Source organism: Perissodus microlepis, chromosome 22 (genome assembly GCF_051167445.1).
Source record: "Perissodus microlepis isolate ML-2025 ecotype Zambia chromosome 22, ASM5116744v1, whole genome shotgun sequence".
Lineage (NCBI taxonomy): Eukaryota > Metazoa > Chordata > Actinopteri > Cichliformes > Cichlidae > Perissodus > Perissodus microlepis.
Genome location: NC_140481.1, coordinates 32,058,685 through 32,080,771, shown reverse-complemented (window position 1 = coordinate 32,080,771; position 22,087 = coordinate 32,058,685). Strand labels below are relative to the sequence as shown.

The window sequence follows — 22,087 nt, the reverse complement described above, 5'->3', positions numbered from 1 at the left end:
ATTTATTATTGATATTCATGACACTAATCATCATTTGACTCAAATATAAAAACAGCAGCCGTGCTACAATTCTATGTTCTTTTTATCTATAAAACAACAGCAAGTCTGACATCTTCAGTGACCAGTCTGAAGTCTGCAAACATGCTCATGCTGCAGCACATCACAGATCATATCATCACATCTGTGAGACTGTGGTACACAAAGCCTTAAAGTCAGGAAAAATGGCAAGGCCTTTTCAAATAAGAAATAAATAATTTATTACATTCTATAATCCTTACAATATTTAACTGACAGAGAGTGAGCGTCTGTAAATACATAATAGTAGTGCATATGTTTTGCGGGTGTGTTTGTGTTTGTGGTTAGCTGCTACTTCCTTCATGCTCATCTCTTGAAACAGCTGCGTGACAGAGGCGGAAGCAGATGGTTGAGGCTTTTAGTTCTCCCAAAATGTCCACAGGTACTCAAGTTGCAACACATGTGAGATATAGCAAAGGAGTCCGAGTGGATGGTGGAGAGAAAAGCCAAGTGGAGATTCAAGAACAGGAAGACTACTCCATCAGTCCTGGGTTACAGGAAACTGGTAAGCTTTGAAAATTTTGTGGTGCAGCAATGAATGCTGACTTTCACATTCAACGCCTAAAATAGCTTAATTAGCTTTTGAATGCTTTTGAAATTTTTTATGTTAATATGATTATGAAGTCTCCTTTGAAACCTTATTTAGAGATAAAGTATCTGAATTTCAGGAGTGGGACCACACCTCCAAACACGCTCCTTCTGGTTCTTATCTATATATGACCCCCCAATTCTAGAGCTGTTCATTCTCATTTTCGTGCAAACACAGTTCGCTCTCGTCCGTTCTTGTGTGAACACCTTTGGAGAAGGTCTTTAACACAGCTTATTTTACAAGAGTAACATAATTTTACCCATCCTTCCATTTGCTTGCAATCACCTTCTCATTAGTGGTGGGACAATCAATCCAAATATCGATTGTATCGATACTAAGTCAGTATTGGTATCAGATCAATACTGGCCTAGTGAGATCGATTCTTTACTTTAAGTTCTGCTCTTGTTTCCAATGCTGTGCTTTCGGCAAAGACGAAACAGCCAAGTCGCCGGACTCGCCGCTCCTGTGTCAGCGCAGAGATGGGGGTTGTTCAGTTGTTTACATGATAATTATATTTTCACCTGTTGTTTTTGTTGTTGAGAATTTTAATTGTAATTTTTGTATTATAGTTTCTCAACAGTACTCATTTTAAATTTTTTTACTGGTTTTGGTGCACTTTTATTTTTAGAAAAAAATACTAAACTAAACCATCACGGCAGACCCAATGGCATTTTCATGCTTCGCAGCATCATTTATTCTTACAAAAATCACAAGGTTGCTGTAACATTACATTCAACGGCTACAGCCCTCCCGCTGCCAGCTGTACACATCACCACCAACAACAACTTTGTCCTAATTATGTCCTGGGTTTTAACTCTTTAATAACACTATTTAATAATAAAATTAAATATTAGCAATTCATTGAGTGTCAACCTTTTTTATTTAAAAGTATTGGTATCGGTTTGACACCAAAATATGCAGTATCGCACACCACCACTTCTTATCTGTCAGCACATCAGACAAAGAGCTACACAAGAAACTGAATACCATAGGAACTTACTAGCAGTTTTCTCACCGGCCGACAATCTGGTCTGCTATGTTTATCCAACCAGTCGTCTCTCTGCTAAATCCAGTTATGAAGTAACCACATCCATGCAATTCAGCAAGATCACCCACCAGCAAAGCTCATAGCAGTTGCTTTGAAACAAGGCCACAGACCGGGAGAGTTAGCGGAAAAGCCAACGGACACCAGCGCCGGACCCAGAAGCCACAACGTACCCATGCTTCTGTAAAGTCTCCTGAATATCCTTCCATTAAGGATTCAGACTGGACCAGCTACAACTGCTTCCATTCACCAGCATTCTAACTTTCAAGGGTTCTTAACCACACAAATCTAAATGTCAATCCAAAGTCTTCTTACTTGCAAAAGCAAAAATTGCAGCTCCAACAGCTATAGCTACTGCATACCTTGTAGCTCCACCCACCCATCAGCGCCAGCTAGCAAGCTCAGTTCTGTGCAACTGCCTCCTAACACCATTTAATAACTGGAAATCATTTGCTAGTTCCATGCTCTGCTGGTCCTCCATTGCTGTTTAGTCATGGGATGCCAGTTTTAATGTATAAAGCGCCTTGAGGCGACTTTTGTTGTGATTTGGCGCTATATAAATAAAATTGAATTGAATGTTTTCCATCCCTCCTTCTGCAAAGTGCAGTTCTCCTCTAATCAGTCTCTCAGTTCAACCAACCCTTCTGAAACTCCTCACCCTCTGTTCATTTCAGAAATCGGCACATTAGTTATCACTACCTTACCCAAAGTAAATTAACCAGCTAGGCACCCCCTCTCAATTTCTACTCAAAGACAAGCTCACATAAGCTTTCACGAGCCATCAAGCCATTACCTCAAGTCTTAAAATCCTGGCAGAGCTTCAGTTAAGAGTCACGCCACGTTGCTATCTGATCAAGGGTTCCCCTCATTAAGGTCTTATATTGTCCGAAATTTCCTTTGATCTCTTCTTACGCCATTCCTGCCGAATTTTACGACTTCCTCCACTCCACTATATGGAATCCTTGTGTTAGGGGCTAGTCTCCGTGTCTGAGTAAGACTCATCAGCACGGTTGATGAGTCTTACGAGCAAAGCTCTGATACAAGGCACACAACAGCACCTATACGTTGCTAATATAGCAGGGAAAACAGACAAAGAAATCATAATTGACATAATAAAACCTTTCCCTTGCCCAAAGACAGAGGTCATCCATGCTTCCAGTGGGTTGTCAACTCCTGAATGGTCATGCATTGTGGTGGACAGCGTCTTCAGGCCTTCCAGAACTCTGGTCACAGAGCCATCGGGTGCTGTGTTATTAGGAATAAAAGTACAGCACTCCCTTTTTCTCCCAGCAACATGTCCAAAGCCATCCTATTTTGTACTGCCATTAAAGATGTTGGACCCGACTGCAATAGTCTCTGCAATGCCTTCCTCCACCTGTGGTGAATGTCGGTACTGCAGATGCCATATTGGAATGTCAGATTTGAGTTCAAAGGTCACAGGGGAGCAGGTGGTTAAGCCAACATCAGTTGGCCCCTGTGACCACAATGTGTCAGGAAACTGTGAGAGGCCTTTAACGACCTCTGGATGATCTGTCAGTTCCCTGCCATGCGTTCTGTGAATGTGATGATGTTCCAATATAGTATCATCTGTGTGAGATGTTGAAATTCTATAGGTTTTAGTACTTGGGGAGAAGGAGACATCAGGAATCTGTGTAGGTTGCCAATCAGTTGCTCGTGACGCTACGCGTATCATGGGACCCAAGTCCTTTGCTTGGTGTCCAGAATGAACCACTAGAGACACATGAGGCACAGACTCATCACCCATTCGGAACCAGCTTTCTTGTTCTTCCGCCAAGTGGACCAGGGCTGCTACCCCCTGCGGTCCAACATAAATATCCCTGGTAGAGACCTTCCATACCTTCCCCTCCAGGAATTCATGGAACAGGTCTTCATACCACTCAGTAATTTCGCGGTCATAAAAGAGCGTCACGTAGTATGGGTCGATGGGCGGAGCATACATGTCCAGGGCCATAATCCAGGGCCGCCAGAGCTGGAAGTGTGCCAAGATGCCATCAGAGGTTGTCAGATGGGCTCAGTAGATTTCTGCTGTGCGGTCAATGTCCTCAGACAGCAGCCACTGTCCTCTTGTGCCTGTGGCCACACAAGGAAGCCATGTGCCATCTCTCAAAGTCACTGTTAAACCATCAGGCCCACACATGATCACAGCTCTCAGTTTGATGAGCAGGTCTCGCCCCATCAGGTTCACAGGCACTTGCGCTGAAATGACATATGGATGAGCCACTGCTTGCTTTCCAATTTCAGTCTTTAAAGGAATTACCTGCCTTTCCCCCTTCTCCCCGGCCTCCCTGTGGAGTGTGTCACTGCTGCCAGTCCGAGCTGTACCAGTCAACCTCCCAGATCGGCATTTGGGGTCTTCGTCCAGGGATCATGTGTGGGTTTGGAGCCTGATGGAATGGACCACCCCTTCCTCCTTGAGGCGGGCCCATATGCTGCTGTATTTGTGGCTGCTGTGGACAGTCTCTCGACCAGTGCCCAGGCTGATAACACATCAAACAGACACCTCTAGGCCCATGACCCGCTCCAGGCGCACCCTTTCCATAGCCCGGGGCACCGGTGGGCAGCCTTGAACTACCATCACCTTAGGCGAGCCAGTTGATTTGTTCTCTTTCTTTCTCTCACTTACCTTCTGTCTCGCTTCTCCCCAGTTGAGCTTAAGAAATTGTTCCTGAAGCTCCTTTAGGTCCACTTTCTTCTTATCTTTCTCTTATTAATGCTTCCCCAAATAATGCACCAGGTGTCTCTCCCAGCGATTTGCATCTGCCCCTTCTAAGTCAGGGTCATCCCAGATTTTTTCTCTTGCCTTTTCTGGTACCCCCTCTAGCATAGCTTTTCTAAACAATACCTGGGGTCGGATATTTTTGACGCATGGAATTCCCAATCTGCTCCTGCACTCGAAAAAAAGGGTGTGGAGTCTGGTCTGGTAGTGAAAGCTGCCAGTATTTCTTCCAGTGCAGTAACTGTAATGCCAGCTATGGCTCAGAAATCCCCCAAGGCGAGCTGTGTGCCTGATGTCACTTTGTCAAGTTGTCTCAGCCAGCCTGCCCCTGCATCAATGATGGGTGGCAGCATCTCCACCAGGGATGTGACATCCCCTACCCCATATGGTATCTTCTTTCACCCCCTGCTGCAACCACTAGGGGCATTTCTAATGCAGATGCAGGGAGCATCGCGTGTCACTCTTCACTCCAACTTGGTCACACACACCGATTATTTCCTTCCACATTTCCCGTATTTTACCATCCTTACCTGTTGGGTGTCCTCAATGCATCACCTAGTTTCTCTTTTTGCTTCTCAATTGTCTTCCATTGCATTTCTTCCTCTGTTGAACTTCTCACTCCTTCTCTAATAATCTCCCCTCGTTCAGCAATTATTTTTTAACTGACCTGGAATTCCCTCTACTTACCACCAGATGTCGCCGTTGCTCTCCTCTGTACCCTCCTAGCTCCTCCTTGTTGCTCCTCCTTCATCCCGCCTATGAGTCCGCCCCCTTAGGCAGTCTCCTTCACAGCTCGCTTTGAGACACTTCCTCCTCTGCCGATTCAGGACAATGCTCTAATCAGCACACAGAGTGGGTGCGGTCCGCTCTTATAGACCTCAACCACACCAGAACAATGGGCCCACAATCTTCAGATCGCGGCACAAATTACTTAAACTGCAACACGGCGTCTAACCGCGGTTTCTCTTTTTCCCAAAACGCAATCAAATTATACCCCCCAATAAACTCCCGTCACAATTTCCACACACACCACAAAAACACAATCTTAAACTCAAATCTCTTAGTTTCTGCACTTACTCCCAAACTCCTCTCGAGACCCCGACTCTAACGGGGATTTTCCGACACCACAAACACACTTTAGACTCCAATTCCTTTATTACTTCAATTTACTCCTGAACCTCTGTCGGGGTGCCGACTCTAATAGCAATTGCACACACTCTTCATGGCCCTCTATTTGCAGCAGACACTCCGGTTCAACCCAGCACAAAATTTAACTGGCCCAAGCAACCAGTCCTGCGTTTATGCAGACTTGAGTCCGTAACGGGGACTCTAACCTCGACTTAGTTATTTTAAGGGTTCCAGTCTGAAGGTTACCAACCTAGTCCTCCCGTCCCACGGGTCTCGCCCTCGCATCCAAGAGCCTGTGGAGCAGCCAAGCCCAGAACACACACGCGGCCTTTAGCCGGTGACAAGGCCTCTAACCCCAATTTTCTTACAGTAGGCTAAACATCAACCTGAAATTCTTGACAAACGTCTCCTGCTGTAACAGACTAAGACAAACTTTTAACCACCTATTTATTCTACTGAGTGAATTTACACTGGGATACGCTCAACTTAGCAAACAGATAATTTAGCATTCATCCAATAGGCACACTTCGAATAAACAGGTGGTGCTTACCTTTTCAGATGAGTGAGCCGGCTCTCTGTTCACTTCGTTTGCGCGATCTCAGAAAAAAAATGTCCCGGGTTTCGGCATCAAAACTGTTACCTCTAAACAGTTTCACCCCAGTTCTTGGATTCCTCAGGCCTCCAGAGACAACACCAGCACTAAGTAGTCAATTCACAACACTTTTATTTATCCACACTCATTGATACAGCTTCTAGAAGGGAGATGTACAGGACCCTGGAATTCATCAGCAGATCTCAACTCCTTTGCTGTTGCACACAGTTTTATAGACGTGACCCCCATTCTAAGCCCTATACGATGTGCCATAAAACTAAACACTGTGTTTGTATGTTGTGTGTGTGCGAGTACGTGTGCACGTACCTTTGTGTAAGTGCATGTGTATATATGTGTATGTACCTCTGCGTACGGAACTTCTTGTGGATCATAAAAGTGCATCTCCCTTCCAGACCAAAGTTATCCAGTTTCAAACACTGCACTGACACCCCCACCCAGGTATCTCCTGGGGAATTTCCACTCAGCTTTAGCTTCTTTTTGTCTTATTTTCACAGCTCAAGGTGGGGGAGGGTCTCCTACAAGTCTACTCCTACGTTTATGACACATTTAGGCCTATGTTACATCCAGGGCAGTGTCAGTGTCTCTACTATACTTCTACATCCTATAACACATTTCTACATCCTAAAATAAGCTACAAACATCTTCTCCTTTTCTTGTTCCCTCTCTCTGTCTCTTGTGTTAAGCTTGCGTGTCCAAGTTCATGTCTCTCCATGTTTTAAAAGTCTTGTTTCTATGTTCATTGTGCTTAGTTTTACTTTTCCTTGTGGTGTCATGATCATTTTGGTCAGCTGTGTCTCCCCAGGTGTTTCCACTTCCCTCATTACCCTGCTGTGTATTTAAGTCCTCTGTCTCCCTCTGTTCATTGTGGGTTTGTCTGTTTCCCTCTCCCCATGTCATGTCAGATTCCAGGTACTGCTTGATTCTGTTCGCAGTTTTACACTCGTACTCCTGCTCAGAATCATGTTCATGTCTCGTTTTTAATTGTTTGTAATTAGATACTGATTACTTTTTTCAAGTAACTTGACCAACACTGATTACTGCAGAGGTCTTTGACCTTTGTGCCCCACAGTTATTACTGCTTCTAGGGGATGCCTTCTTTGGCAGTGTTGGTCAAGTTACTTGAAAAAACTAATCAGTAACTAATTACTGATTACATCCCCCAAAAAGTAATCCTGTTACTTTACTGATTACTTATTTTCAAAAGTAATTAATTACTTAGTTACTTAGTTACTTTTTAAAAACACGATTTACAACCCGAATAGGTGATAAAGCGATAGATCTGTCAGCCCAATTCTGCTTTTTCTGCATAATCCATCATACAAAATGTAATCAAATGGAAAAGTCTCTTTTTAAAACTTGTTTTAAAAGTTAAAAGTTTTAATCTTTTAAAAAAATTAATTATATGCAACATTCTCTGACTTGAAGAAATCTGTTTAACATTTAAACCTATTTTCTGCATATTCCAGCACATAAAATAAAATAGGTTTTTGTGTTTACACCAAGGTTATTATCGTTAACGAAAACTAACGAAATAACGAAAACTAGAAGTGAAAAAACATTTTCGTTAACGGAAATAAAAACAAAAAAAGGAAAACTAACTAAAACTGTAATGAGTATTCACAAAACTAACTAAAATTAACTGAATTTATAGCAAAAATGTGTTTAGTTTTCGTTGATGTGTGTGTGTCATACAATAGTCAAGAGTGAAAATGAAGTTTAGTTTCCAGATTTTTTTCTTGCTGTCTAATTATGCCAGCAGGTGGCAGTACGTTAGTCGAGTTGTCTGTGTTGCTGCTCTGTCCACGAGCAGAATCATGTCAGGAAAAGTCGGGAGAAAGCGCCACAGTCCAATTTGGGATTACTTTGAATATGACTGTGTTTTGGATAAAGCAAGTGTCTTGTAGTGGAAATAGACAAATTATGAGGGACATTTCTAAAGGGAAAAAATCCCACAAACCTTAAAGCGCACTTGAAAAGCTCACACAAGAAGGCTAAGCTAGCTTACCTTGAGAAGGTAAGGGAGCACGCCTAACCCTCATCCCCAGAAACAGAAGCTAACCCCAGGGAAGGCAGCGTGATGCATCCCGAGACAACGGGACTGGGATATCTACATAACTATGTGAGTCAATTGCCTTCAAAAAGTTTATCAATTCACTTGAACCAAAATTACGAACACCCGGTCCTGCAAGAGTTAATAGTCTCATTGGGGCCAAGATATACATTTTATAGTTGCCTGGTATCAATGGTTGTTCATCTGCCCTAATTTATTTATTTATTTAAAGAACCCATAGGTGGGAATGTGAGTTGTCTGTCTCTGCGTGTTAGCCCTGCGACAGACAGGAGACCTGTCCAGGGTGCAGGGTATGGTAGCTGGAATAGCAACATACCCAAGGATAAGCAGAAGAGTATGACTGATATGATGAAACTGGGATTTTGTTACACTTAAACTGAAACTAAGGATTTTCAAAAAAATAAAAACTAAACTAAACTAGCAAACAATTGGTAAAAACTAATTAAAACTGATATAAAATTGAAAATCTGAAGTCAAAACTAAATAAAAATAAAAACTAATGAAAACTGCAAAACTATTAAAACCCTGGTTTACACTCAGTCTTTCACAGAGATGCAAGTAAAACACAGCAGAAAATAAATAACATCAAAGACTAGCGGTCCTGTTGCTCTATTTTCACCTGAAAAGCAGGAGTAGGGTAGGCGGAGGTTTACCCTGTGCAGGTGTGCCGCAGCAGTCAGTTGAGGAATCTGCGAGTTTCTCTGTGAGTTTCCCATTACGTCGTAGCTACTCGGTGCTTGCTTGGAAGTTTAGGGGGTTTTTTCGCTGTAAACAGAAGTTTTCTTCCCACGCACAACGAACACTAATGTTTTTGTCACTTTTTATGGAATCAAACTCAAAGTAAGGTCAGTACTTCCACGCTTTAAACGCTGCACGCTCATACTCTCTCCCGCACTCGATATATTATCCATTGTTGATCTGCACACAGCTGTTGTCACGAACGTCGCACTCGCTTACGTCACTGTCATGAGACATTCTCGCAAAGAAATCACGGTTTTAGTAACGCAGTAACGCAGCTTGCTTACGGAAAAGCAACGGTAATCGAATTACCGTTTTTGCAATAGTAATCCCTTACTTTACTCGTTACTTGAAAAAAGTAATCAGATTACCGTCGGATTATTGGGTATCTGCCAGGCCCCTTCAAGGCTTTTCCCAAACTGCAGCGTAATTTATGTGTAAACCATTTACCTTTTATCTGTTAAAAATGCTGTCAAACCTAAAATGAGGATGTGGGCCCATCAAGTGTGTGTGATACGGAACCACTTGGACCCAAATGTTGCTCTTCTTACTGATTAAATGAAAAAAGTCACTTTTGGCTGCTACTTTAATCACAAGGAGCTGCCACAGCTGATTGCTGTTCATCTTTGATGTGTCTACTCATAGGAATATAAATAGTGTGGTGAGATAATAGATACAATTATCTATTATCTCAATTGGTAATAGATAATGCATTTTGTCTCTACAGGTCAACACACTCGAATGAACCGTTCATCTGCCAAAAGGAGCCATTTCAGAGTCATTGCAGCAGCTCTGGGAGCTTGTTTTGTCTTGATGTTGACTGTAATTGTCAGTCGTGGTGAGGCTTAACTGTTTTCTATAAAGACCAAAGTCCAACACTTGTGTTTTTGTGTTGTTCACCTTACATATTTGGAAGAATAATTTGGCATTTCATTAACAGCTCATCCCCCCCCCATGTTTTTTCACATTTAGCGCTTATTACTTTTCAAAATGTTCTGCTAGAGGTACAGTGCTGAAATTTAAATGACAAAATGAAACATTTGAGCTGTAACACTATTTTGTTCAAGATATTCAAACAACCTGGTGATTACCATTTCCCAGTATAGACAATAACAGGGACAGGAAAAAAAAATATTCAAAACTTACATTTGTGTGAACGGACAAACACAAAATCAACTTTTTAAACTTTAAGAACTGTAATTTTAAGGTTGATCTGCCTGTTATTTACTGTTTTCCTCGGGTATCTCAGCAACCTTGCAGTCAGAGCAGACCAGTACTTTACATAGCCATCTTACAACGGAAACTACAACCGAGAAAGGCTTGTTTACCTTCATTTTTAACAATCAGATGTTGAAGTATACCTATAAGCAGTTGTTGAGCCTTTTTTAAACTTTTAATTGTAACAGTCAGATGCACAACTGTAGATTTAAACAGTTAGTATCACTTGTTTGATGAATGAAAACCTCCTGAGTGTGTGGAAGATTCTACAAGTTAGTCTGTGCATCCCATTTTAAAAATAATTTGGAAGATTCAGGATGCTGTTTTTGTTGCTGACCTGTGTTTTCTTTTAATCTCAATGCATTTTAGCGAATTACGTGCCGTCACCAACAGACAACCCAAGTACATCGTCCATTCTATTTTCACAGGATGTAAACAACAGAACAACTCAAAGTACAAATGAGAAAGGTTAAGAAGCTCATATATAGAGTTTTAACAAATATTTAACTATAGCTGTAATCAATGTTCCCGCAATTGCGCACTGCTGGCACGGTCTCTGCGCACTGAAAATCTGTGTTGCGCACAAAAAAAATCTAACCTGAATTGTAATTAAAATTAAAACTTTAACAATTCTGTTTTGTAGTGTTAGTCAGTGACTGGCTGCTCCCGTATGGGATTAGAACGATGCCACCTTATCCCATAATCCAGCCAATAATGCAATTCACATTCGTATATACGCAGCTAATCAACGTCGTTGACAGGCTATGACAGCGTCCTTATGTGCCGACACCGGTGTTTAGCTAGCAAAGCGGCGTGGCTGATGTGGAGTGAAGCCACGTTAATGACAACGTGTACAACCATTGGAGATGTGAGCAGGACAGACGGAACAACTGATGGAAAAAGTGTGGACTTTATACCAGTTATAAAAATTGTGTTTATCGGCCACGTAAAACCAGAGTTATGATAAAAATATCTGCAATGTTTGGTTTTCTTCCTGAATACTGTCGTTGTTTATATTTACTGCGGGAAGAAACGGTAAAAACAGCGTTTTATAAAGAAAACGCTCGAAAGCCTGTGAGCAAAGACGAAACCAAAAAAAACCACGTCGACCAATCAAAAAATTATATGGCAACATGGCAAAATGTAAATGCTGTAGTTTGATTATTTTAATAAACCATGTAACTTGGATGGATTCGATGCTGGCGTGACCACAGTGCACGCGTCTGCTGTTGCTCACAGTGGTAAATGGTAAATGGCCTGTATTTGTATAGCGCTTTTACCAGTCCCTAAGGACCCCAAAGCACTTTACACATCCAGTCATCCACCCATTCACACACTGGTGATGGCAGCTACATTGTAGCCACAGCCACCCTGGGGCGCACTGACAGAGGCTGCCGGACACTGGCGCCACCAGGCCCTCTGACCACCACCAGTAGGCAACGGGTGAAGTGTCTTGCTCAAGGACACAACGACCAAGACTGTCCAAGCCGGGGCTCGAACCAGCAGCCTTCCGATTAGAAGGCGAACTCCCAACTCTTGAGCCACAATCGCCCGTGGTCCAAGGGACCGCTCAGGGAGTTTGTGTGTTCGCTCAGTTACATAAAAAAGTTTGAGGGAACATTGGCTGTAAGCTCTTTTTTCTATGAAGACCGAAAGAGATTTTACAGTATACACTTTGCATGCCATTTTGATGATCAGTATATGTAATGTAAGGACATATGTTTTCCTGGCTTTTCAATGCATTTTCATAATAAATGAATAACATATATATAATATATATTTTATAATATATTATACATAATATATATATTAAATATATTATAAATAATATTTATAATAATTATATATTATAATATAATTTATAATAATATATAAATAATAATCACCTGCAGACAACTAAAGTACAATTTCAATTCTTTTTTCAGCAACTGTAAACAAGATGACAGCACAAAGTACAACAAAGAAAGTTTTAAAAGGTAATTTTTTTTTTTTTGTTATAATCAGTTTTAACATTTAAATGTTTAACTAATTATATTTTTGATGAGGACTGAAATAGGTTTTACAGTTTATGCTTTGCATGCTATTTTGATGATCAGTATATGTAATGTAAGATTATTTATTTTATATTGACCTGTGTTTTCCTGGCTTTTCAATGCACTTTCATAATGAATGAATAATATTAAGTCACTCCGCAGAGTACAATTTCAATGCTCTTTTTCAGAAAATGCAAATAAGATGACAATGCCAAGTACAACAGAGAAAGGTTAGGAAGCTCTTTTTTACCTAAAGTTTTAACAATCAAATACTTAACTACAGAGATAAGCTGTTTGGGGAAGTGTAATCACAAACGTATTGGAGGTTATGTATTGCATGCCACTGTATGTTTATTAGTGTTTTCTGTCTCTTTGGGGTTTGGTGCGTGTGTGTGTGTTTAAAAAAGCCTACATTTTTAACATTTAAATGTTTAAATACAATTATATTTTTGATGAGGAGCGAAATAGATTTTACAGTTTATGCTTTGCATGACATTTGGATGATCAATTTATGTTTATTTAGGGATATTTATTTGACGTTTATCTGCATTTTCTTTGGTTTTAATTTTAACAAATGTTATATCACCAGCAGACAACCAAAGTACAATTTCCATTCTTTTTCCAGCAAATGTAGTGACGATGACAACAAAAAGTGCAACAGAGAAAGGTTTGGAAATACATTTATTTATTCATTTAGACAGTCAGTTTTAAGAATCAAATGTTTAAAACTAGTTTTATTTTTATTTATTTTTTAAATCCAGTCCTGTCTGGCAGCTTTTGAAATTAGAATTATGAGTTGAATGCACTGTAAAACTGTAAAAAAGGGGGTATAGAGGAAGACTTAAAGACAAATAGTACAAATAGAAAGGCACGATGCTTTGCCAAATGCCACACTTGTAAGAAATACAAACTTACTGCCGCTACAACACCAAAATTCAAAAATGGACAGTTATATAAATCAGTGACACTTGTGGTGTGTGTGTGTGTGTGTGTGTGTGTGTGAGACAGAGAGAGAGCAATTAACTTCAATTAATTTCAATTTGGTAAATGTTAAATCTCAAGACAAGACTTTTTTTTTAATGAAGTTTTTGAAGTTACTTTGTGTCATTATCAATCAATTTTAAAACTGAAATGTTTAACTACAGTTTAAATTTTTATAATAATGTAATTATTCACATAATTTAAGAATATTTATTTGATGTTTACCTGTGTTTTATTTGATATTTAATGATTTAAATTAAATGATGATTAAATGACTTTTAATGTATGTCAAATAACCAATAACCCATTTAGAGTTTCTATTCTTTTTTCAGCAACTCTAAAAAAGATGACAACACAAAGTACAACAAAGAAAGGTTTGGAATCTCATGTATTTATTTGTTTAAAAAAATCACTTAACAATCAACTGTTTAAAATGGATGTTTAATTTCTTTGATGAAGACTGAAAGAGGTTTTACAGTTTCTGCTTTACACAAGATTTTGACCATCAATTTATGTAAATCAGCAATATTTACTTGATTTGTATATGTGTTATCTTTGGTTTTCAATACATTTCAGTTAATGTTAAATCGACTAAGAAGATGATGACGACACGAAGTGCAACTCAGAAAGGTTTAGAAATGTCTTTTTTTTAAACAGTCACTTTTAACAATAATATTTTAAAATATAATTTGACTGAAAGAGAGTTTAAAGTGTATGATAAGTGCAGTTTTGACAATCGATTTATGTAATTTAAGTATATTTACTTGATGTTAACCTGTAGTTTCTTTGGTATCCAATGCATTTTAAAAAATGTTCAGTCCCCAACAGATAACAAAAACACAGCTTCTATTTCTTGTGTAAATTTCAAGAAAATCACAAAACAAAGTGTAGTTGTAATTTTTTGATAAAGAAGGATGAAAGATGACAACACAAAGTACAGCTGAGAAAGATTTTCTCTCATTCTGTCTTTTTTGTATCTTTGGCTCTGAAGACATTTTTAATTGAACCCTTCTAAGCTACACGAGACTGCAGTAAAATTTATTTTCATCGTGAAACTAAATGATATACAACCCTTTCAGGATATAGCTGTCCTGTAGGATGGCTGAGGGCAGGATCCAAATGTTACTATGAATTAAATGACAGGAGAAGTTCGCAGGAGAATGAATCATACTGCCAGAGAAGAGGAGGAAGTCTAATTGTCATAAATAGTAGAGAAAAACAGGTGGGTGTGTTTACACTTCTCAATTGAAATGTGACCAAATATTGCTTTTTAAATGCGTTATTTGTTGAGTGTTACCGCATCTGTGCTTTCAACCAGATACAGAATCTTTAACTACCAAGGAACCAGGTTAGCATAAGCAGCAACTGGTTAATCAAAGGAACAAAACTTAGAACAGAATTTCAGATATACTTAAATATGCTTAAATGATCATTTATGCATATTTGTCTTTTTTTTCGGGGGGGGGGGTAGTTCAAGATGACGCCAATGTGTATGGCTTGCCGTCTGTTCCTCCAAATCTCTGTTTTAATGGTATTATTCTGCTGTGACGTCGACTCCGTGGTGGTCTATGATCGCTAAGTTTTACTTAAACTTCGGCTATCTCCCAATACTCTGGTGTGTAGACTGGAAAATGCACACAAAATACCGCCTCCACTCCTGTCGTTGGTTCCTACTCACCTGCTCCATGTACCTGTGCCATCTCCCCGGAAGCGAGGTCACCGTCGCGGCAAACATAGTGGGAGATTGGTGAAGCTGAAGGCCTGTTGAGCGTTTGGTTCTGCTGTTTCTTCCGGTTCTCCTAGCGTTGCCTGCCGCCCCCCTTTTCCCTGGCATCTTCATAAGCCATCCTATGTGTATCCGGTGCCACTTGCTGGCTCTGAGATGTTCCCACACCCCCTCCCATCCTCCCTGTCCACGGCAGTGCGGAGCGAATCTGCAAAACCTGCCGTATGTTTAATGAGCAGAAATCTGGTGACTGTTCAACTCCGGCCAAATTTGGCCTGGTAAGACTTTCATCCTTAAGGAATATTTTTTGTCACACTACTTGGACTTTCTCTGCCTAACTGAGACTTGGACAACTGCTGGTGATTCCAGCGCCTTTGCAGAACTTTAGCCTTCAGACTGCTGCTATTTTAATGTCCCATGCAGATCTGTTCGAGGTGGAGGAGTTGCTACCATCTTCAGAAATTGCTGCAGGTGTAAACAGGTTTCATTGGAATTTTATTTTTCCAGTTATTAACTGTTGCTATTTGAAATAGCCTATTCTCTCCCTGTACTGTGCACAATAATATACAGGGCCCCAAAATACAGTAAGGGCTGTATAAAGGAATTTGCTGCATTTCTAACTGAAGTCATGATAAAATATGACTCCTTTCTTATTGTCGTATCTTACTGATTCTTTTAATTTAGTTAGATGTGTGTCTGCATCCACACAACAGTGTGGCCACACTCTCGATCTGGTTTTAGCGCACTCACTGCCTGATTTAAGTCTCTGACCTGTTTTCTCTGATCATATGCTAGTTCTGTTTGACATCTCGTTATCTATAAATGAATTCAGGGGGCATGTCCCTGCTCAGCCATCTCGTTTGTTAAATTTCTGTCCACCTTCTATAATCAGTTCTCCATTCCTGAGACACTCCAAAACATAGAGGAACTCAGTTCTTGGTTTCATACCACTTGTCAGACTGCCTTGGATATTGTTGTCCCTCTAAAAATCAGGCATCCTAAGACCAAGTTTGGACCCTGGCTGAACGATGAAACCCGTGCTGCGAGGCGTGAATGTCGTAGGGCTGAGCGGAGATGGAAATATAGATAACTTACAGGTCTCTTTACAAAATTTAAGAGAGCGCTGAGCCTTATATCAGTACACAGTAAAAGAAACAAAGTGGAAAGGCTTTGCTAACATTATTTTGGTAAATTATCAGAAACCACATACAATGTTTAACTCAATTGAGACTATTTTATGCCCTCCGTCTTCTCTCAGTTTTGAGCCTTCACTTCTTTATGAACAAGTTAGTTTTGGCTAGGGTATGGATTATTTTGCCCACATCTGACCAATTTGTCTTTCAACAGTTTGAGTCGGTTACTGTTGCTCAGCTACAGGAGGTGGTGGATCATCTAAAGCCTGTAGGCTCACCTTACAATGCTATCCCTCCCCGTTTTCTGAAAAAAGTTCTTTCTACCATATGTTCAACTATTGTAACCATTTTAAATAGCAGCCTTACCTCAGGTTTGTATCTAGCCCAGGGTAACCTGGGCTAGATACAAACGCTGAAAACTTCAGACCTATCTAAGCTGCCATTTTTATCTAAATTCTTGGAAAAAATAGTATATAACCAATTGATCCCATACTTGAATGCACGAAATATTCAGGAGATTTTCTTATCTGGTTTTAAAGCAATGCATAGCACTGAATCGTCACTTTTAAGAATTTGTAATGATATATTTTAATTTGATTCTGGTGAAAGTGTCATTCTTATTTTACTCGATTTAACTGCTGAATTTGACACTGTAGACAATGAAATTTTGTGTGTGTGCCCGTATAACAGGTGTGGCTCTGAAATGGTCTTATTTAACAGATCAAACCTTTTCAGTTCGCTTAGGAAACTGAGTCCTCCTGTGCTCCGCTGTCTCATGGAGTACCACAGGGTTCCATTCTGGGCTCTATCCTGTTTTCGCTTTGTTTACTTCCCTTGGGCTCAATTTTAGGAGACACGGGCTCTCTTTTCACTGTTATGCAGATGACTGTCAGATTTATGTTCCTCTTAAAAAGAAAAATGGGTCGTCTGTAAATTGCTTGCAAACATGTCTGGAGGACGTCTAGTCGTGGTTGGCGCTAAACTTTCTTTGTTTTAATGATTCTAAAACTGAACTAATGGTGTTCAGACCTGCCTCCATTGGTGTTCTGTGTGTTGATTTGCAAACCCTGAAATCATTTTGTAAACCAGAGATTGTAAATCTAGGTTTTAAAATGGATCCTGAACTTAAGCTTGAAGGCCAGATTAGGTCGGCTGTAAGGTCTAGTTTCTTTCATCTGAGGCAGCTGGCCAAAATTAAGCACGTTCTTGCGCCACAGCAATTTGAAACAGTAATCCATGCCTTTGTAACCGTTCGGCTGGATTACTGTAATTCTCTTTATTATGGGGTGAGTCGATCTTCTGCTTTTCTGCAGCTAGTTCAGAATGCTGCTGCACGTCTTTTAACTGCCACTCGTAGATGCGAGTATATCACCCCAGTTTTATATTCACTTCATTGGCTGCCCGTGCATTTTAAGATCCATTTTAAGCTGCTTTTTATTTTTTAAATCTTTGCCCAATGCTGCCGCTCTGTACCTCTCTGAGCTTCTTCATCCATACATACCGTCCAGGTCCCTCAGGTCGGCAGACCAGCTCCTCCTGAGTGTGCCTGTAATCGTAAGCTCAGAGGGGATTGTGTGTTTGTGGTGTCAGCACTAAAATTGTGGAATGAGTTGCATTTACATGTTAGACGGGCACCTTCCTTATCGCTTTTTAAATCATGTCTTAAAACATATTTATTTACCCCGGCTTTCAGCACAGCAGGATTTTTTGATGTCTCTTAATCTGTTCGTTACTAATTATATATGTATTTTTTAATTTTAAGGTATTCTATATGTAATTTAAACTGTTTTCTCTTTGTTTTATATTTGTAGCACTTTGGCCAACATTGTTGGATGTACAGTGCTTTATAAATAGCATAAAGAAAGATCTTTCTTTAATTGCTAGCTCCAATTCCCAGGAAACAAAGTCAAACTCTAAACATGTGTACTGTTTGCATTCTTGCTCTTCACTTTATTAAAGAAATAACTTATTTAACTAATTTCTATTTTTTTTTTCACTGCATAAAATATACCTTTACAAAGTATGGCAACTCTTCCATTCTTTTGTGTCTGTGTAGAGAATACTTCATGGGGAAACAACTGAGGAAGTTCAGCAGTGTGGGAGAAAATGACAAAATGCAAGTATGGCTTATCCTTCCATCTCAAATGTGAATGGGATTTTGCACTGCACACTAATCTGCCAAAACATTAAAACCACTGACAAGCATACTAGTGGTGCCCATCACAATAGGACACGCAGAGTGGTTCCAGCTCACCAGAATCTCGTTAAAAAGGTGCTGTACTGTGTTTAGCAGCTTGTGCTTGGTGGTGTGCAGAATCATTTTAATGATAACAAAATAGATCTGATTTAATAAGTTTCTGTTTGTGTTCATATACTAAGAAGCACTTAAATGAAAAATGCTACAATGAGAAAGATAATCTAGTAGGCACATACATTTTCTGGTAGAGAATTAGATTAAAGCAGAATTCTATAAAGACTTCTGCATAATTCTGTTACCAACATTACACGGGATGTTGCAGGAAAATAAGGAAATGGCAGACTACCACCAAATATGTATTCTTTCAACATTAGTCTCTGGCTAAAACCAGGCAAGTACTCTGTGTTTCCTACCAGCTACAGTCCAGTACCTCTTTTTAATGTTGACCTTAATGTAATCTGCAAAGCTCTCTCATAAAGATTAGAGACAGACACCATCTCTACTTTTAAGATTAGGCTTCAAACTTTCCTTTTTGCTAAAGCATATAGTTAGGGCTGGACCAGGTGACCCTGACTCCCCCCTTAGTTGTGCTGCAATAGGTGTAGGCTGCTGAGGGATTCCCATGATGCACTGGGTGTTTCTTCTTCAGTCACCTTTCTCACTCACTATGTGTTAATAGACCTCTCTGCATTGAATCGTACCGGTTATTAATCTTGGTCTCTCTTCCACAGCATGTCTTTATTCTGTCTTCTTCCACTCACCCCAACCAATCACAGCAGATGGCTCCGCCCCTCCCTGAGCCTGGTTCTGTTTTCTTCCTGTTAAAAGGGATTTTTTCCTTCCCACTCTCAACAAATTGCTTGCTTACAGTGGGTCATTTCATTGTTGGGGTTTTCTGTGTTTTCTTTGTATTATTGTAGAGTCTTTATCCTAAAATGTAAAATGCCTTGAGTTGTTGTTGTGATGTGGTTCTCTATGAATAAAACCGAATTGAACTGAATTGAATTGTTTTTGAGGGGGGTCCTTGCTGGCGGACATAGGTTACTGACGTGGTACACTGCTCCTGGCTCGATCTGGGGTGGGTTGGGGACTTGGCCTTATGGGGCACTCTGTCGCTGGCTTTTTTGGTTCTGGCTTTGCCTGAGGGGCGTGTGTCTTGGCTGGTGTGTCGCCAGGGTTGTGGGCTGGTACATGCATCTCAGCATCATCGGCTAAAATTCATATGAACTTCTGCTACACTTGATGTAACTTAACTTGACCATGAAACCACAACAACTGTGTTCCAGTCACACCCTGTTCTTTATTTTAAATCACAAAGCATCAAACTAACCTGTTTATCTTGCACTAACCTGAAGAGGATTTCCATGCAGACTTTAAATAACACAGCCTACCACAGTGTGATTTGCAGCATGTTTGACAATATGAACGTTACATTTACAGAGCCAATATCTGATTTACAAACATGATGACTTATACGTAGGGATGGGAATCGAATTGAGAACCGGTTCCCACTGTTTCAATTAATTGGAATTTTTTGCCATTTTTACAAACGATTCCCTTATCGATTCCAGTTGCCTCAAATGACATCACCACGTTGCGGAGCGTCATTTACCTGGCAGGAAACATGGCGCCTATGCGGCACAAACGCTCAAAAGTTTGGTTATACTTTACGAGAACGGATGACAACAGGGCAACTTGCAGTACTTGCAAAGTAGACATTTCATTTAAGGGAGGAAACACTTCGAATATGCAAAAGCATTTGCTCACAAAACACGTGATGACCTTAAATGAATGTCGTGTTTTTAATTCCACTCGTGACTCGTGAATCTCAACCCAGCAGCAGCGGTAACGTTTGCACGTCCTCTCCTGTTGATGCGGCAGGTAAATAATCAACTAACAGTGCATATTATGTTAGCGCGATCTGCCTTATTACAAAACCTGCCATTACTGTGCATTTAGGTGACCATAATGAGAGAGACAGACAGAGTCTGGTTCAGATGCTGGCAGTTCTCGCTGCAGTCTACCGGTAGCAGCTCCTTTTAGTCCAGAATAGATGAATGTCACTGAGCAGTGACTTAGTTTGTTGTCAAAGGCTTGCACCTATTTGCCACAGCAGATGCCCCCGATTTTCATTAAGTGAATGTGTTTAATTGTAGGCAGGGACATTAGGCAAGGCAAGTTTATTTATATAGCACAATACAACAGCAAGGTGATTCAAAGTGCTTTACAGAGACATTAAAAAGATAAAACAAATAAAAAGCATGATTTAAAATGGAAAAAAAAAGGAGAAGTAGATAAAATCAGTAGTTAAAATGTAAGTTTTGAAATTTAAGCTTAAAAGTAAACAGTGCAGATTTGGTGCTTTATTCAAATGCAGCTGAGAACAGGTGAGTCTTCAACCTGGATTTAAATAAACTGAGTGTTTCAGATGATCTGAGGCTTTCTGGGAGTTTTTTCCAGATATATGGAGCATAAAAGCTGAATGCAGCTTCTCCGTGTCTGGTTCTGACCCTGGGAACTGATAAAAGGCCGGATCCAGATGACCTGAGGGATCTGGAAGGTTCATACTGGGTCAGGAGGTCACTGATGTATTTTGGTCCTAAACCATTCAGAGCTTTATAGACCAGTATTCCACTACAGATTACAGAATACATTCCCCAAAATGTATTTGTAACGTATTCTTTTACGTTACTCAATGAGAGTAACGCATTCTGAATACTTTGGATTACTTAATATATTATCATGCTTTTTACAACTACATGAATGTACTATTGCTGTGTGAATTATTACTTTTACTAAGGTTACTCGCCATACCAATACTGACTGCATTGACTAAAACATGGATAACTCTTTCCAAGCGCAATGCGAGAGCTTTTGCGAATACTTTGAGATCAGTTGTGAGCAGAGATATTGGTCTGAAACTAGAGCACTCAAGAGGGTCCTTTCCCTTTTTAAAGAGAATGGTAATAAGTGCTGTTTTCTGGTCTCTGGGGAAAGACCCGTTCCGGATTGCAAAATTAATTGAGCCGGTCGGAGTGGGCACGCTCCGTTTTGCGTAACTATTTTTTAATCCCGGTAGCACTGCAACCACGTGAGCTAGCACAATAATTCTTTTTGCATATGAAACCGGAGGAGTTGTACTTACATCTTATGCCATCAGCTTGTCCTCGGTCACGGTTTCCTTCCACATATAGCTTTGCAAATATTGCATAAAAAGCACTTGCAGCAACAAAAACATAATATTCCAGAAACACGCTTTGCCAATCCGATCAGCTGTTTGTAATACTTCCTACATCCATCAGCGCGAACTATCATATGTCCGCCATTACCTGCCCAGAACCGGAAGTGACGTCATTTTCGCGGAAATTTAGTTTTTTTTTTTTTACCATCAGGGCCTTGTAAGCCTATACTGGTGTAGTTATGTTTGACTTTATGACTTTCTGTATTGTTTCTGGGATGCTTAGGACTCAAATTGCACTGCTGGAAATAGTTTATTTTGATGCACATGCTGTTTTTTTTGCAAATTTGCATCATAATATTTATTTTCGTTTTTCCTGCAGTATATAAAAATTGGTCTATTTCAAAAATAAAACTATGAAGACACTTAAAATAAATTTCCTGTGGTGGGAAACTATTTTGTTAACTTTTTTGTATTTACAGTTTTGAGGGATAAACCTCTTAAATTTCTCTAACTAGACATATATGTTAAAAAAACAAAAACAATTTTCAATTTTTTTGTAATTTATTGCACTTTTTTGCAATTTATGTAATTACTATGCACTTAATGCATACATATTATTAGA

General features: G+C 39.9%; 1 protein-coding gene across 4 annotated transcripts; it reads left to right on the top strand.

Annotated features, from left to right (window-relative positions):
- The first annotated feature begins 411 nt into the window (after window positions 1-411).
- Window positions 412-19,284, top strand: LOC146363578 (uncharacterized). Of its 4 annotated transcripts, none has more exons than XM_084918670.1 (10): window positions 412-580; window positions 9,724-9,834; window positions 10,584-10,682; window positions 12,140-12,190; window positions 12,436-12,477; window positions 12,873-12,914; window positions 13,561-13,602; window positions 13,805-13,858; window positions 14,308-14,450; window positions 18,144-19,284. In XM_084918670.1, exons 1-10 carry the CDS (start codon window positions 421-423, stop codon window positions 18,195-18,197), a joined length of 798 nt encoding a protein of 265 aa, XP_084774796.1. In that variant the 5' UTR covers window positions 412-420; the 3' UTR covers window positions 18,198-19,284. The 4 variants fall into 4 exon arrangements, with proteins under 4 accessions (XP_084774796.1, XP_084774795.1, XP_084774798.1 ...); XM_084918669.1 differs by having other exon boundaries at window positions 12,837-12,914; XM_084918672.1 differs by lacking the exon at window positions 10,584-10,682.
- Window positions 19,285-22,087: the final 2,803 nt, after the last annotated feature.

Bases quoted from the DNA above. Each gene is read 5' to 3' on its own strand.
- LOC146363578 (XM_084918669.1), top strand. From the start codon at position 421: ATGGTTGAGGCTTTTAGTTCTCCCAAAATGTCCACAGGTACTCAAGTT. The intron at 12,478-12,836 runs GTTAGGAAGCTC...TTATATCACCAG, and splicing joins GCCAAGTACAACAGAGAAAG to CAGACAACCAAAGTACAATT. The intron at 13,603-13,804 runs GTTTGGAATCTC...AATACATTTCAG, and splicing joins ACAAAGTACAACAAAGAAAG to TTAATGTTAAATCGACTAAG.